Source organism: Amblyomma americanum, chromosome 1 (assembly GCF_052857255.1).
Source record: "Amblyomma americanum isolate KBUSLIRL-KWMA chromosome 1, ASM5285725v1, whole genome shotgun sequence".
Lineage (NCBI taxonomy): Eukaryota > Metazoa > Arthropoda > Arachnida > Ixodida > Ixodidae > Amblyomma > Amblyomma americanum.
In genome coordinates, this window is record NC_135497.1 from 418,828,382 (window position 1) to 418,846,180 (window position 17,799).

General features: G+C 45.0%; 1 protein-coding gene across 2 annotated transcripts; it reads right to left on the bottom strand.

The window, feature by feature from the left end:
- Positions 1–6,644: 6,644 nt before the first annotated feature.
- Positions 6,645–13,661, bottom strand: LOC144115832 (ixochymostatin-like). 2 transcript variants are annotated; one of them, XM_077650333.1, is made up of 3 exons: positions 13,505–13,661; positions 10,241–10,440; positions 6,645–6,744 (listed from the first exon to the last, which is right to left on the bottom strand). In XM_077650333.1, exons 1-2 carry the CDS (start codon positions 13,605–13,607, stop codon positions 10,241–10,243), a joined length of 303 nt encoding a protein of 100 aa, XP_077506459.1. In that variant the 5' UTR covers positions 13,608–13,661; the 3' UTR covers positions 6,645–6,744. The 2 variants fall into 2 exon arrangements, with proteins under 2 accessions (XP_077506459.1, XP_077506460.1); XM_077650334.1 differs by having other exon boundaries at positions 6,645–6,807.
- Between the last annotated feature and the right edge of the window lie 4,138 nt (positions 13,662–17,799).

A 17,799-nucleotide genomic window follows, 5' to 3' on the forward strand; every position in this document is an offset into this window, starting at 1 on the left:
GTGTATTGTCTTTTTTTTTCTTTTTGACAAGAATATCCGAAATTTTGCGCTCTGTCACGGAGAAAGCTTGACAGGGTGTACAAAAATAATGTTGTTTACCAGGTTGAAACGTCAGAATCAATCTTTTTAACTGCTAGAACTTCGCATGTTATGAAGTGGGAATTTTTTTTACGTTCTCAGCCATAAGTATTACATATTTTTAGCGATGGAAATCTACCTCAGGACTTAAGCAGCATACCCCACCTCGAAAACAGAGTGCGCCAGAGAAGAGATTACTTCCTTTTTTCTTGCGGTTTCTTTCTGAAACTGCGGCTCCTGGGTGGACTCGCTAACACAAGAGAAGGTAAAACTCTTGTTTGGGCAAATTGGTTCATAGTGGAAGTAATGAACCGACAGTAATAGAGAAAGGGCCTGGACGGGGCGTTTGGCGCTGGTCCTGTGGTTTACAAACATGAATTGTAGGGCGAGTTGGTTATTCATGTTCTAGAAAAAACAAACTGTGAAAACCGAGACACAGGGACTGATGAATGCGCACTGTCGCCGGACTTACAAGTTCAGAACATGAATGACCAACTAGCCCACGCTTCTAAACGACGAGTCCAGCACCAAAAGTGTAGTCGTGGTCCTGTATTTTGTCTGTTTTCTCTGCGCCTGTTGGTTCGCCGTTTTCATATTACTTTCACAAGAGAAGGAAAGAAGAGCGCGTGGAGAAAGCAACGCCAGGCGCACAACATTTTGCCGCCCTTCCTTCCAAACCTACTAAAAGAAGTGAACTCTAAGAAAGCTGGACAGCAATACGGCATTATCTGGGTCAAATAACAGAAATAATGCACGTTTTTCAAACTGAAACTTGCCTGAATTTCCATAGTCTTTCCAGAAATATACGCCCGCTGTTTTGAGAGATGTTATAAAGTCGAGGAATGGCCCCCCTTGTGCTTTTATTTTACGACCTCGTACTGTTCGATTTCGCTTCGTATGCAAGTGTAAATTCTAAACTAGTTATTGAGCGCACAACTTTTGAAGCGGATTCTAAGAAAAAGAAATGGTTACTTTTTCCCTCAAGGTATGCTTATAGTTAATATGCCATAGCTGAGGAGTTTGGGAGTTCAGAAAAGTAGTATTGCTACCATGAAGTAACATCTCTTTTTTAGTCCAATATGAAAAGGAGGCTAAGATGTGTCTTGCTCTTTATGGAAGACGTAGTGGCGATGAAGGTATCATGCCATGCATGCCAGGTGTATCAGGGAAGACTTATTTTTTTCAAAAATAGGATTTTTGGGGTAAAATAATGGGTTTTCCGGCATATTATTACCAGTGTTCGCGGACACCAGAAAACCGGTGAATCGTTTTAAGTAGTAAGCTAGTAAACTAATTTTTAATAATTAACTTTTTAACTATTAGAGTTAGATGCTAAAACGAAATCAGATTTGTTGCCGGCATTTAGTACTTCTAGCCATATCAGTTTTTATAATTTAGGAAACGCGATTATCCTCGGCGCTGTGGCTCGACAAAGTTTGACTACATCGTGCCGAAATACATGCGCTTTCGAAATGCATGAATGGTGTCAAAATGCATGCTGGCGAAACGCAAAAAACGCCCGTGCACCATGCAATTCCAGCAGAGGTTATAGAAACCCCCTGAGAACGCAATGAAGCCGCAGCCCCCGTCTACGGCGTTTATTTCTCTGTTCCTTCTTTCACTCTTTTTTCCAGTCCGTATAAGTGCGGTTCAGGTGTCTGTCTAGATAGTGACAATTCTACTAGTCCTTTTTTGTCTTCATAAAACATTTCATTTGCACTTTAACGTGTGGTATAACTTAGTGAGCGCATCCATTGAACAAGATAGAGCTTCATTTTTTACTGATATGTATTTGTAATTACACCAAGAAAAGAATGCGAGTCTTATCGCTGCCTAAGCCCACCGAAGAAGTGAAATAGGCAACTGCGCTGCAGTGATGTGCACACGATATCGCCGGAGGACATTAGAACCCGGTGTGTTCACTGTGGTGCGTCCATAGTGGAGCAGTGCGCGTGCCAGCCGACCGTTCCGCGTGTGCACGTGTCAATGGTGTGTGCGAGGCGACGACAACGAAGAGTGTGGCGAGCACGAGGAGCGGTGAGTTGACGTGCCAGATAACCTTGATGTGAAGGGAGACAGCGCAGCGGGGGTCGTGTCATACAATCGTGGAAGTGGCAGCCTCGGACGTTGGGTCCGTGCTGCCGTGGACCTCCCTTGGATCACCAATGCAAGCCTCCTGCGTTCCTTGCAAGCGTGGGGGTGGCAGTCGATGGACTGAGGGTCCGTGCTTACGAAAGGCACCCTTGGTTAGCCTGCATTAAGCTTCCGGCGTTTCAGGACGCCGTCGACTGGCTCTGGCTACGCTTCTGCTGCTGCCCAGTTCTTCGGGCTGTTGGAGGGAGACCACCGGCGTCTCCTTGTGTTCCTCTCCGTTCCTACTATCACCTGGCTCCCTTCCGCCACTTTCTTCGACACAACGCCAGGGACGCATCGAACTACATACAACCGTGTCCGCCCTGTCTTCAAGGTATCCCGTTTTACAGGGGCCGCTCAGTACATGGTGAACTCTGCTTTATTCTGTGGGTTGTACGCATGTTGAGTGTGTGCTTTCTTGTTTTCCTTTGTTTATTATTGACACTTTTCCTTTGAATCATATAAAGGCTTCATTTTGTTTAGTCTGATCTCTTTGCTGTTTTCTTCGATCATGCACGCGATGGCGTTCCCCTTCGGCAGTCGGGGACGCGTTACCAATTCGCGACAGCTGCATAGCTGAAGAAGAGTGGTGCCGTCTCAGTTAGTTGAAAGTGTTTTGTTGAGAATGGCTTCTTTTGTCAACATGAGACGAATAATCCCTGAAAAAGAGGATTTTTGCGCGCAACTTTTGTGAAAAGTACACGGCCGAAGGAGAGTTGCTTCTACAGTGTGCACGGAGTTGCTTGCGGCTTCAGGAGCTTCGCGGTGGAGGTGTCCGCGCTTGTGCTGGAGGCTTCACTTCAACCGACACCAGATTTCCAGAAGGGTGATAGCAGCACATCTTTCGAACTAAACTGCACGCTCAAGTGAAAAAGTAAGGACCACTTGTCATGCCAACAAGCCCAAATTCTCACTCCTTCTTTACATAGAAGCTATGGAAAAGACATTTCACAGGTGTCCAGCGTGCGACCCCGCAGGTATATAGCAGCGTACGCTCTAGAATTGTTAAGCGTCGGTGGTGGCAGCGGCTTGTTGAATGAAATGGAAGAAACAAAGGTGGTTGCGAAGAGAAACATTGTGCAAGCTGCCTTCTATAACGCGTTAGCCAAGTCTTGTGAGCACTCTCTAGAAACCAGTTTTCAGAATCAAGCTGAATGAATGCTTTATTCCGGGTACCCGGCAATGCTCCTCTCCTCAACAGCCGAAAAAATGCTCAGTGCCTTGCAAAGCAACCAGCCGACTACGTCGAGCGAAAGATCAGAAGTAGAAACTGACAGTCATTTCGTACATTCACCAGGTTTCCCACAATTTAAAAATAATTTAAAAAAAAGCAGGAGTTGAGGTAATTTTTGTGCTCCTCACCGCTTTTCCAGACTGTGTAGACGTGTAAACTAACCAACCGAACGAAGGAAAGAATGCACAATAAGGCATAAAGACCCGTATTTCTGATGCGCCACCGAAGTCGTCTACTATACTCCTCTGTCCTGCGGCAAAGAATACATTGGACAGACAGGTCGCTGCGATAAAAAAGACTGCAGGAGCACAACTTGAACGTGAGAGACAAAAAATCAAGCAGCTTGGCCATCCACTGTCATGGCTGCTCACCCTGAAGGAGCACCCTTCATACTTTGCGAGCAGCAGAAACTTGGAAAAAAAAAAACCAATTGGGTCGGGAAATAATCGAAGCAGCCGACATTGACAACCTGAAAGCAGGCTGCGTTAGCGTGCCTTCAGTAGCCCTCCTAGAAAAAGAGTTCCCACACCTGTCTGGGTCGATATGAGTGCACTGCTTTTGAACCGACCTCATACCCGTTTTTTACCCATCTCAGCTCTTTTCATACCTTTTTTGGCCTGTTTATTGTTACCTCACTTACGTCATCCTTTTACCTGCTTTTAGCGCCTCATTGAATTTTTGCCTATTATCATTGCCTAGTTTATGCCTTCTTTAACCTGCTTTTATTTATAGCCTAATTTATTTTTTGGCTGCGTTCATTGTCAGCCTGCATTCTTTTTCATACGTTTTACCTTTTCATATTTTCTACCTTATCATGAATTTTTGCCGTGTTAGTTGTTGCCTCATCTATGCCATTTTTCAATTTTTTATGTGGCATCTTTTTCACCCCTCTTACCATTTTTTCACATATTTTTATGCCTTGTTTTTTTTCTCACTTCGTTTAAGCCTCGCTTGTTCCTTGTTACCCTGTTTGTCCTGTTAGCGTTGGCATTTAATGACCCAGCCTTGGCCAATTTTCGATTTTTCGTGCTGGTTGTCTTGTCGGGATCGAGCACGCCATGAATGTGTTATCAAAACGTGGCTACTAGAGATCGTCCTCTTGATATCTGAGTAGTAGATGCGTTTGCGTGTTAATGGCCTTCCGTTAAATATAAGGCACGGATCAGACGTGTTTAAAAATGGATGTGGTTTAGCTCTGGTTAAACCTGGAGTGACGCAATAGCAAGATCTGGCCGAGCGGAACTCGCTCAGTAGAATTGCAAAGTCCGTCTTTCGCCTCTCCTTGTCGCTGACCGTTCCTTTTTCATCTTCGTCCCTGGACGTGATTCATCCTCTCCCCCCTGTCCCCCTCTCTACTCCTCCCAAACTCGGTTTCACCTGCGCGCCGCGCCGTGGGCAGCTGCCACGGTGGCCACAGCGCCGCCATGCTGAAGGCTCAAAATTCTAGCGTAATGTAGGCGCGCGGCGCGCACACCAGCTGTGTGCTTTGACGTCACTCCGCTAATGCGCACAACTGACGAAGCGGGAGGCGTCTGCTCTTCCGTGGGCACAGCGGCGAGGCGCGCGGCGCGCACACCAGCTGCGGGCTCCACGTCGCTCCGCGCATGCGCACAGCTGGCGGAGTGGTGGTGCCAAGGCTCAGCACGCAGCCACGCTTACCTCGCGAAGTGGCTGGCGTAGTGTAGCTGTCGCTACAATAAAGTTGAGTGTTCAGCGCAGTTGTGGGTGTGTGTGTCCTCTCGCAGCCACGCTTACCTCGCGAAGTGGCTGGCGTAGTGTAGCTATCGCTACAATAAAGTTGAGAGTTCAGCGCAGTTGTGGGTGTGTGTGTCCTCTCTGTGTCCTTGTATGCCAGCGCTGCGATTCCATGATGTTTGACAAATACCAGCTAGCCCAGCAACATACCCTGCACAAAAATGGTGGCAGCCGCTGAAGGTTTCATATTTCTGGCAGGAACGTGACTGCCGACCGTCAGAAAGTAAACGGATTACAATAAAGGAATGGACCGTCAGCTGTATGTAAGAAGGCAATATCCAGAGGTACTCAGAGAGAATGAGTCTGGTGTTCAGCTGCAATTTTAAATTTTATTAAAGTTTCAATTGTGACATTTAATAACGACAGCGAAAAAGTGGATATACGGAGAACAACTTTCGCGGTGTACAAGGCAGGCAGGTCCTGCACGGATGGGCATGTGTTACATGAAATAATGTTGGTATACGCGACCATATAGTTTGTAATAGATGAAGAGAAAAAAATCGAGTTTGGTAAACAGTCGTTTCGAGCAACCTACCCTTTCTTTGTACTTTGCGAAACATTCAGCAAAAAATGGGGCACATGACATCCCGCAGAAAAACGACTTCATATCATAAATTGTCATTTGGAGGAAAAATACGAAGGCCCGAATTATAGAGAATTTTGCTCAACAACCCGTTTCTGTCTGAATCTGAAGTAAAAAAATATTGCCCAAATTTTACCTACTCAATTTCGGAAGAAATCGCACCCCAAAGAAAAGGACCGTATTCAAATCGCGCCAAGGTTCTCTGCCTTTCTTTATCTTGGCACCAAATTAATATTGTAACAGTCACAGGCAGTATATCAATGACAGAGCCACAAAATATTTAGAAAATTTCGCATCACAGAGTAGTTACACTCTTTAGACAGGAAACAAAGAAATGCAGGCTATCGGGAAGAAGCTCACCTGCAATTGAAGTAAACTCGGAAATGCTCCAAACTCCAATACATCCGCTGGTGTGGCGTTTATGCTGCCCGTAACACGAGTAAAAACATGCTGGAAAAGTTCTATATATTTCGTTTGAATTTATTATCCACGCGGCATCTTTATTTGAGGCTTTTCTACAGTGTACAAGTTTACGAGGATCATAGTGCAGTACTCGTGTTTCACTTGAAGCTTTGGATTCAGCTGTGCTTTAATCTCTCAACATATGGCTTCAGTGAATAAAACAGTAGTCACTTCCTTTGTTGTTGCTCCTGATAATGTTGTAAAAGGTTGATCTACAAACCGGTTCTACCCGCTACTGAGGAGCAAGACAAGCTATCTTAACCAAGGTTTAATTGTCGCATATCTGTCAGCATGGGAACTGCTCCCTTTTGTCTTGAGGATTGTCAACTTAGTAGCGCTTCCTTCCCGAGGGTTTGCAGAACGTAAAACACATCTTGATTAAAAACGAATAGACAGTGATTGGGGTCTCCGTTTATTCATTTTCTGTTTTCCATCCTATCGGCGGCATTCCGTCGGGATTCCGCTTCCGGCGTCCTGTTTCATGCTCGACCGCTGGAGTCTGCGTAGAATGCAACACATAGCTGTGAGAGGATGTGCACGTACTGACGATTTTAAGTGTGACCTGCAATAGTGAAATCAAGGATGTTGTTCTCAGCTTTATGAACGACTGAAAGAGAGTCAACAATATACATCTTCTCGGGATCCTTTGATAAAGGAGCGCGTATTCCTGCGCAGGCTTTTGAGTGGGGCGCCGGAGAATGCTATACGTATTCCGCTATACAGTCCGCGGGCTACGCATATTCAATTTTAGAGATTTTACGCTCTGCGGACTATCTATAGCTGCCGACTATATCGTATTTTGTCCTCAAATTTGCCTAATATAACGTCTAATAGCCAACACGGTTCTCACTATAACAAAATTCTTAGTGTTCACATTTGAGCTGTGCTTCTGTTCCAACCGTGCGGCTGACTGGCATCACCTGCTATCACACTTTCAGTCGCTATCTCTCGAACGCAGGTCTATAACGAATATAAACTACGTAATGGGTCATCGTGACCTGACTTCGCAAAACGCTTGCGCATAGCTGAACTCATACCGCGCAGCAGGTACAGGGTTGGCTATAGGAGAAAATAAACAGACTGGCTTTTTGCGAGCGGCAAACTTTATTGAGGGCCGATTACGCTGATTTTTATGTAATGAAAACGTATAACGCAATGAACGGATGGTCAAATTTTCGACACTTAAATTGTACGCCTTGCAAATGACGGCTACTTGACGTGATTGCTTCTCACGATACGATAGCGCAATCGTCGCGTGCGTAGTAGCTTCTCCCGTTCAGCTGGGACATGCTTTGTTGGCACCCGTTACTTCCACTTCGTCTGGCAATGACGAAGACCGCGCTGGTGTAGGTCGCCGTGCTTGGTGACCGGAAAAGCAACGAATTGGGTTCCTGCGCCAACACCAACTCGAGTAACAAGATCTCTCTGAGGGACAGCGAGGTCAAAAATCTAGAACTGGATGCTGCGGAATATTTGTAGCACAACATTGTATGCTCGCCTGTCAATTTTTTATCTCTTTTGATTCGGTCTTGTGCGTTTCGCCCGATCAGGTGACATGCACAAGTCAGCTAATATAATTTCTGCACAAACCCTTTTACCTGTGTGTCTGCGGTCATTTTTTTCTGTTTATTGGTCTCCGCTCCTTTTTTCGCGATATATATATATATATATATATATATATATATATATATATATATATATATATATATATATATATATATATATATATATATATATATATATATATATATATATCAGCATCTACCCGCCTTGCCATTCTCTCGCGTTAAATAGAACGAAAGAAGGCAAGAAGGAAAGAAAAAAAACAGGAAGAAAACAAAAGAAAGCCAAGATAATAAACAACAGAGAGGAAAGAGGTCCAAAAAGATGGCGTGCATCTTACCCGCCCCTCTTTCAACAGAGCATAGTGGGCGGACATAATGTGCTATTAAATCACTCTGCGGCAGCCTGGGTGCTTCGGTTGTTGTGTCCCATCTGGGTTTTTCAGATTACAACTTCTGTAGCCACTGTTGTGTTCCAGGATAAAAGGCGATATCCCTTGTTTTCTTCTATTTCGTGCCTGCGCGTAGGGCACAGTGACATTTACTTTCATAAATTTACAGCCAAATGCATGCATTATTTCGCACTATTACGATATATTGGTATCTAGATATTTCTTTAGCACCGCCTCGATGATCTTATATCGTTTAATTAGCGTCGCGGAACGTTATTTTATTTTCATGTACGTTGCTGATCGCCTCTGCCAAAAGCCCTTGTCGACTTTGGATGCGGCTCACAATGCAACTACATGGCTGTAGGCATCAACATGCCTGGCATTTTTTCCGAATTTCGAGCTTGTTGTCGGTGCTTTACGCGCCTCATATTCAATGTTCGCAGTTATATTTAAATTAAGCGCCGCCATGAGCGACGTATATTGTGATCCAAAGGACGGCTGAATAGAGGCGCTGCTGTCAACGCTCCTAATAACAGTTTGCCATCGAGGCTTTTGTTTGCTTGCCTAAATTTCTTCACCGCCACGTGACTGTATTTTCTGCTATGGGAACAGAATTTTTTGAAAGGAATACAACCTAGAACAACTAGTTTCTGGGGCAGTTGGTGCTATATATAAGGAAGAAAATTGGGGGTTTGAAACGAAGACATTACGAAAACGCGAACACTCAGCGTTGCTGCTTGTATACTTGTGTGCTCGTTCCATCCGCGCATTTGTCGTCTAGCTATGGGCAAGTATTGATACTGTTGCATGGGACGTGGACAACCTGGCCTCTAAGAACAGAATGTCATAAGAGAACTACGGTGTTTAACATGCAGTAATTTACTGTGGGGAAAAAAATCTGGCTCGCTGTAGTAAAAACAGGGGAGGTTTTCTGCCAGGGGGCCCCCTCGAAGCGCTTGTTCGCACGTGTTCTGGAAAGTCAGTGTGCAGAAATGACAGCGTCGGCGACTATTGCACTTATTTATAGATTTATTTATTTTACTTTTACGCACGCAGCCCCAACCTGGGGCTATTGCAGGAGTGGGGTTAACAATTCATGAAAACATGGCGGGGTACAACACACGCACAAAAAGGCTTAACCTAACATGTTTGCATACATATTGCGAACAATGATCATTAAACAACCTATTTCATAATCAAAAATTTTAGTACACAATTAAACGATGGTTAGATTCACGTCCCTACCTGATTTGGCGCATTGTGCTGAAAGCTTGAGCACGGGGTTAAATGGAACCATGGCCATTTTGGTTGCGGTTTCAGTGCCGCTATGGACCACTTTATTTTGGTTGATACAGAGGGAACACAGAATATTAGAGGAACAAACTGTTTGCTGCTGGTGTATGCGCTCCTCTTCAAGAGTACCAGTGGTCATCGCTATGTTAGCATTACTGTAATTACTCAAGTCTAACGCCCTTCTGGTTAACATCCATGCGTTCCCTATTCCTCTTTATCTCTTAACGTGCCTCGACACGCGTCCGGTTTTTATGTTCGATAAAAACATGATATTAGTGCAAAAGTCTCAAGGAATGTCTACTTCTGCTTTAGCATTAGGCCATTGGCGCTCTAAGAGTTTCTTTTCACAGGCTACACACCACAACATGTTACCCTAAGTGGATTCGTGACGATGAGCCTCTGTACGCACTGTAGCCATTTTCGCTTTCGAGCAGCACTGCGAAGGTCCAATATGATGGCGATGATGGTCGACGCGGGAAAACACGAAATGCCCAGAGAATTGGCTGGGCTTACCGGTTAAAATAAAATCCCAGTTCTATGAGTAAATTAAAAAAAAGGCTTTATCGCTGTCACCTCTTGGCAGTGACGCTGAGGCTAGTTTTGGTATCGGACTTTTAAGTATATACCGTTTTTAGCGTGGGTCAATTTTGGCGAAAAAAGAGAAAGAAAAACGTGTCTCAAGAATCTGAGAATGTATACGATATGTCGACTGCGGACGGGATGCAAAACAGCACCGGTTGGGTTATACCTATTCGGTGGGACACTCCTCCACGGGGACGCAGTGCCTCTCCGAGTTGCGGTAGTAGTTGTCCCCGCAGTAGCAACCGAAGCTGCAGTCAGCAGTGCAGAAGTCTGGGATGAAGCGCCTTGTGCATGTCTTCTCGGCGCAGGAGGACGAGACGCACTCCTTCCACGTCTCGTTCGGGCCGCAGTCCCCCGGGCCTTGCGCTTCGTGAACAAAGATAACACAAGTCACGGAAAATGTCACATGAACCACCTGACTTTCACAACTTACGCTTACCTTTTACTCTGAGCTCATTATTCTAACTATACACTCTGACAACTTGCTCGCGGTTAGAGCACGAACTGTGAGAATGAATCGACAACTCCCACAAGTGTGCTGTTCACAAGCTCTGCGTAAGCTCCCTACGCCAGCCAAAGTTCAGCGTTTGTTGTCGACGTCCCGCTTGTGCCTGAATTGGCCATACCCGATCACGTGACTGCAAAGCACTTATGCATTGTAGAAAAGCTGACATCCACGAACATTTCCGAGTGGAAATACAGTTGTATACCTTAAGTCCTCGTGCTTTGTGGGCTTTCTTTTTACCTGAGTGCAAATTCTCATTAAGAAGTTTCCTATTCATGTAGAACGCGCAATTTTATACAAATTATCTGGTTTAGTTCAAAAAAGCGTTAGCAGCTTTTGGCCTACACAACAGATGGCGCCAATCGTTTATATAGAATGCACTTCGTGGAGCCGGCGCGCTACTAACAAGCGTCTTGCTCACTGGGACAGCATCTGTTACAACAGAAAATCTTAGACAGCCAAAAGTAGCCGGTTTGAGGGAGAACCGGCTCTATCAGCTATGTCCGAGCTGCATAGCATCGTGAATGAAATTGTAGCTCTCCTTGATATCTCAGATGCTCCCTGGCCACGCAGGGAGGATATGCAATCACACTACCGCACTCAAGCCAGCCACGCTGGTCCCAAATCCATTTCTACACATGCGTACTTATTGGTCAACTGCGCCTTATTCGAAGACAAAGCATTAAGCCCTCTGGGAGTTCTAGAACCAAAACTAAGATGCCAAGAAGTAAAAGAGAAGCCGGTGTAGTTTCGTATCCACCGTTTAATTTCAAAATCAAAGAACAATGGCATGTTCCTATCTCATATGTTCAGCGGATGCCGAATAAGTAAACAGTGTGCGCACGCATTCGCTGCCCGCGCAAGCATCGCTCTTATTTTGAATTTGGAATAAATTCCTGAATTCCGGACCTTTCTTCTGAGGACTTGCCGCGCTCCTTCAATGAAAGAGCCAAAACATCAAGGACTCCGAAGAAACACTACTTTGTAGGTTATCTTATTTCCACTTACATGCAGGTGTAAATTTTAGCAAGCTTCATAGCTTTATCTCTTCTGCCTACCGGTTCAGCCTAGCCTTCAAGACATTGCTTCTAAAAAAATGTTTGCTTGTTCTGATCTTGAGGTGGGCTTGGATTAGAAGAATTCACGGTTAATTGTCCCGACGACGAAAGCGCAATCTTTGCAGGATTTTTGCAGGCGCGCGCACCTACAGGGCACATTGCTATAATGGCAGCCTCTTTTTCACTTTGAAAAGATATGAAAGCGGTTATGATTGCCTGGCTGGGGCAGGGTGGCAGACTTTGAAACTGCAGATTTGGGGACTGAGAAGTCGGTGAAAGCGATGCCGAATGGACATGACGGAAAATGAGATTATGAGAGAAGACGCGGTACTTGTTTTTCTTTTCGTCCCTTACTTGGTCTTCATCTCTTTCTTTTATGTGGGCATCAACGGGATTTCGTACCGTCTGGTGCACACTACTAGAACAATTACACTCCAGTGCTGCCTCTTTATCTCTCATTTTTAATTTTTAGAACAGCAGAGATCAATGATGAACCAGTGTACGACATGACTAAATACCAATTCGTAAGAGTTTTACGTATTCAAAAGCTCGTATGAGCGACATGGTTTCCGTAGAAGAAAACTTCATTTTGTCTCACATACTGCGCATACCGAGTTTATGTGTGCTTGCCCAGAAGGCAGGGATCGCATCGATAAACTTCATGGTTTGCTTTCTGCAGGTTTTATTTCGCATGGGTCTTCAGCTTGCTCGCAACTGTTTCCAACCATGATGCTGGAGTATCCGCCTTAAGCCCATTATCGCAATGTCACCCTAAATAAACGCTGTCAAGAATCCGCACGGGAAGCATGTAATGAATCTAGTGAAACATCACGCCCTCACAGAAATGTCATGCCCCTATTGGTTTTCATGATCATTCTATCGTATGTATGAGCTGTGAGCGCCTCAGGAGAGAAGCACTGTCGGTTTGGCGTCCTAATTTAGTGAGACTATGTTACAAGATGTGACTAATCCTGCCTAAATGTTGAGTGACATGACCTTTATTAGTCGAATTTGTGTACAGAGAGGATTTTAAGTAAAATGGTGCTAAAGCTGGTTGACGTGACTGTCCGCTTAATTGTGAAGAATACGCACCCCTTTCCTTACCTGCAAAGCAGCGCTCATGCAACCGTGCAATACTTTCATAATTGCCCGTGAGAACAGGAGTTACCAAAAAGGAAGGTCACAGGAGGAAATCTTACAATCATCATATGCTCTACGAATTGTCAGAGGCTTTCAACTTATTGTGCACTTTTACAACATGCAAGCTTGCAACGCAAGTCACATATGATGAATGCCCTGCGATCCAGGAGGACTCATACCGGCCACCTCAAAACTTCTGCTGCATGGTATGACAGCTGATATCACGTGAATTTATTTTTAAACGAGCAATTTTCCGTCTTTTTACGCGTGAAAATTATTAGCTCAAAAAATCTGTGATGCATCTCGAATTTTCACACTTTCGTTATCATTGAGCAAAGATATAGTTAAACTCGCGGCCCGGCCTTTGTGTTACATAATGTCCGGAGCAACTGGTTGTTCCTGATACGGACACAGCCTCTGTTATCACTTTACTCGAGTTACAGGTTTTGTTTCCGGAGTTGAGGCCTGTGTGAACTGAAATTTGATGCACCCGAACCCAGCTGCAATATGAACGGCGCTAGTTCATGACGAGTTTGCCCGCTTCTGTGGCCACGGCGTGCAATTTGAGAACCGCTCAATTTGCAAATGACTTGAAATGTTGTGGGCGTTTGTGACGGTTAGTGGGTTGAGTAAAACCTAGTTCGTCCTTGACGCCAACCATTTATTTCTATAGGTGCCAATAGAAAGTATTCGTGGGAATATAGAAAGATAAAATAAATTCTCTCACCATTGGCTGCGAAGGCTAGTGCCAGGACAGCTACAAACAGTGCCAGGATGTGCAGCCTCATGATGTTGTGCTCGAGTGAGAGCCCTGCCTTAGGGCCGGCCATTTATTCGCTCCCCTTATCAGACGTGTGATGCTGCCAGACGATGCGCTGCACTTCGAGTTTCGCTGAATTGGCTAGCTTTTATCACGGCCTGCCTCAAGTGGCGGGTCTCCCCACCTCATGCAACGCATTTCACCGAAGCGCTGCCTTGCTGCGAGACGAGAGATCGCCCTTACTCCGTGCTTTGCTGCAGGAGGTGCAAAACAAACGTGAGCACTTAAAGCTCAGCGTACGTAGCTGTGTAAAAAAGAAAAAAAAACATGCAAGAAAAAAACATGAAAAGGGCACGTAAGCTTGTCTTTAAGGCTACGATGCGATAGCCTTAATGGTTTAATGCTCATCTATGCGGAATTGGTCGTTCTTGACTTTGCATTCATAGATCTCTGGCAGTCCTCGTACCACTCCCAGCGCAGCGGTGCAACGGTTTAGCGATGCGCGACTGCCCTTAGACGGCTGCTAACATTGCAGCTTGCGCAACTCAGGCTGCTCTTCCCGAGCAACCTCTCGCGGCCAGTCACTAATTTAAATGCCACCTGCCACGGTGGTCAATTTACTCGCAGTCCGGTGGGCAGGTTGTGATGACGGCACAAGGTCAGGTGACCTGGTAGGCCCACCTAGGTCTGGAGAGGCCTGGTTCTCCGGTCGCTCCGGCTGCGAGGTTTTAAGCGGTCGCTGATGCCGCCGACCCCGGATAATTGTTTTCCGACATGGGGGCGGTAACGCTCTCGAAATGTACAATTAGTTTCAGAAACAAACGGAACACGACTCTATTCCTTTTCAAGGGACTGGTATGTCTTTTTTGCGCCAGGTAAGTAATTTGTAGGCAACCATATATCCCAAACGGGCAAGAATAGACATGAAGACTACGCGCTTATTTTTAAAAGATTAAACTTTTGGCAGGAATAAAAAAAATGGCAGTGGTTTCGCTCTGGTTAAACTTGAAGTGACGCGGTAGCTACAGCTGGCCGAGTGGAACTTGCTCAGTTGAATTGCAAGGTCAATCTTTCACCGCTTCGTTTCGGTGGGCATTCCTTCATCTTCGTTTCCACTTAACAGGACGCATGCACACAGCTGTTGCATCCCGGTTTGCCCGGCGCGCCACGCCGCCGGCAGCAGCAGCTGCTCCGCACCACGTGGCTGGTCACGTGCCACCGCCATGCTGAGGGCTCGAAATGCTACCGTAATGTAGCTATCGCTACAAAAGCCCTAGAGCTAGATATTTTTGTCTATGTTTACAAAGTATTCATGCTCACATAGGCGAATGCGTTTTTCCTGCACCTGTGTCCGCGGATAACACTGGCTGTGTTTCACTCCGTGCGAGCGCTTCTACGGAGAACAGCGAAACATTATTAATAGCAGAAAGATAGAACAAGTGGATGATTGGCATGAGGTAAGGCGTATGTAAACTAGCTTTTCTACCACAAGGGCATGCAAATATACGGCAATAACAAATTGGCCAAATGAACACATTTTACAAAAAACAAATGCGTATACTGTATTCTGCAGCCCTCCCCTTCATCATTCCACCAGCGAAGAATGTGGCCGCTCACTAGCCGCTTTCAGCTTTAATCACAAGTGCTTGGAGTAATTCACAATCAGTTTGGGATTCTGACACAATCTGACAAGTGCCTTTTGAATGCCGGAAAACACCCACACTTAGTGGAGTTTTACCTCTCTGTATGTGCGTTTTGCAGTGCCCAATGTTTGCAAAACTGTCGATGTGCACTCATCTTCAAAGTAGCAATCGTTGTCACGTACTCAGAAATACAATTTATGTTTTCTTTGGGTCTTACTCCTTGCCTTCATGTGTAACTGTAAAATTCTGATATTTTTCCTCATTCTTCTTTTTACCGACAACAGACGTCAGACTATGCTTCTCGAAGAAGCAAGATATAGTAAACCACCGTATAGGCAAGCCCACGTGCCTGAGTAGGCAGTGGCTTTGGTGTAGGAGCGAAGATGTTAAAAAATACTGCGTGTCTTTGCTCACGCGACCGAATGAGGTAGCCGGCCATTATTGATGTGGCTCGGCATTGTTCTTAGTCACAGCCCGTTTTCTTCGGGTAGAGCTTTAGACTGTTCTGGCGGCGCTCGCGAACGCGTCGAGGGCGATCTCATGTGAGATTCATATTTAGTGGCCATTTATTTTTCCACTCAAAACAAGCTTCCAGAGGAGTTCCCTCTCAGGAACACCGAAAGCTAAAAATACAACGCCTTTTTTACACCAAGGTTACATGAGACGCGCTCAGCGAAATGTCCTGCAATTACCAGCTTTTTGACAGCAGGAGGGCCGCAAAAAAAGCATGCAGTACAGTCAGCATGAGAACTGAGACGCAACCTCTATTCATCGTTCAGCTTACTGCTAGGGACAAAAGAACGTGTGTTCAGGCTAGGAGTGAAGGCAAAGAGAGGAGTGTTTCGAGTGCCGTGGACCAGTACCCGAACTGTAGCACTATCACTATCAGCAGCTATCAAATCACTATCATTACCATTATTACCACTATTTATCTATTGTATTGTCAATATCAGTAACTATCATTATCGCTATCAATCGCTACTTTTTATTATATATTTACTGTCACCACTATAATTACATATATGTTGCTTATGAAATGTTGCTTAATCAACTTTTATATTTCATTATAATCACCATACAAATTTTGATTGACAGTTCGTTCGGACACTTGTGTGGACAGGCTCTGTCTACAACTTCCGCTCACACCACACTTGCTGACAACTTCCGTCCACGCCTCTCATGAGCCAAAAAAAGGCTTTCGACTTAAACGCGGAACACACGTTCACGTCGACAAAATGCTTAGGAGAGCGTTTAATTATCTGTAATTTAACCGTCACAGATTACCAATGGCTCCGTTGCATGTGAAAATAACAGCTGCGATTTATCAGCGCGACCTATCCATCAATATGCGAGCATAATATGAGACCATCATCGAGCATATCAGATCGATAAGACAGAATAAATTATGCCTAAAGAAATGCCGTTTATGTCTTTGAAGTAATATCTTCATAAGTGCGTAACAAGCACTTGCTTAGAGCACAATTTCTGACTTTATTTTGCCGTTTAAAAACAGCTACTATGAAGCCTATTTTCAACATTTATGATGTGGAAATAAATACAAACAAGCAGCTCTGCTTGAAAACACCCCACCATACCTATACGCTAGTTAACCATAACTGAATTCACCATACTGGGCGCATTGCGACACATAATACTCGTTTTCCCCAAAGGCCGTTAAAGCGTGGATTGTTTTAACAAGTGAAGTTGTGAACCCTAAAACGCTGATAGCTTTGGCGAAAAAGATTATCGTATTTTGGCCCCTGAAGCTGATATCGCTTGACTATTATGATATAGCTCTCGCCAGTTCTATTTTCTTCCTGTTCTTGTTTCTTTCTTCACGCTGTTTTATTGCACACCTAACTTGACCCACTCCTTCATGAGCTGGATAACAAAGGTATCAAAAATAAATACGCCATAAAGGAGAAACCGCTGAACGCGCTTCGAAATTCGCACTTCTTTCGGAGTGCTTGCCAAGCCCCCAGACACGACGGGACGAAGCTTTCCATCAGTTTGCAGCACAGCCATCACATCGCCCGTGCGACTAGACTACAACTTGGCGGAACTCAGCACACACTGATCAGGACTGGATGAATGCTCACTACACTGGAAAAGGTAGAAATCCCCTGTCGATCAATGTAAATAAGCCGCATTCTATTAAATGATCCCTTGGTTGAGAGACATCCCTAAGCAGAAGCGTACCTTGCCGATTTCACTTCCGCTGCAGGCTTCAAGAGCCGTTGGTCGTAATGCATGGCGCATTTCACTCGAAAATCATTTTCTGAGAATTCATGATCAATCGAATAAACTAAACAAAAAAGCGCCGTAACAGTGAAGCTTGGTGACATGTATACCAAAAGCAGTTCAATGTCACAGTGATCATTTGCTTCATCTTGTGTTTTGCGACGTAGACAAACGGTTCTAGGTGGTACCCTGCTCTTTTACACCCATAGGAGCGCATTTGGAAGTCAGAGGAACGAGATGTCACTCTTGTCACTTGTCCTCAAGCGCAACAAGTTGAAGCGTTCAGCAGGACTGAAATATCTTATGTGTATAACAATAACGAAGTTTATTGCAAGGACAGGAATAAATTCAAGATAGACATGTCTAGCATTCTTGAAC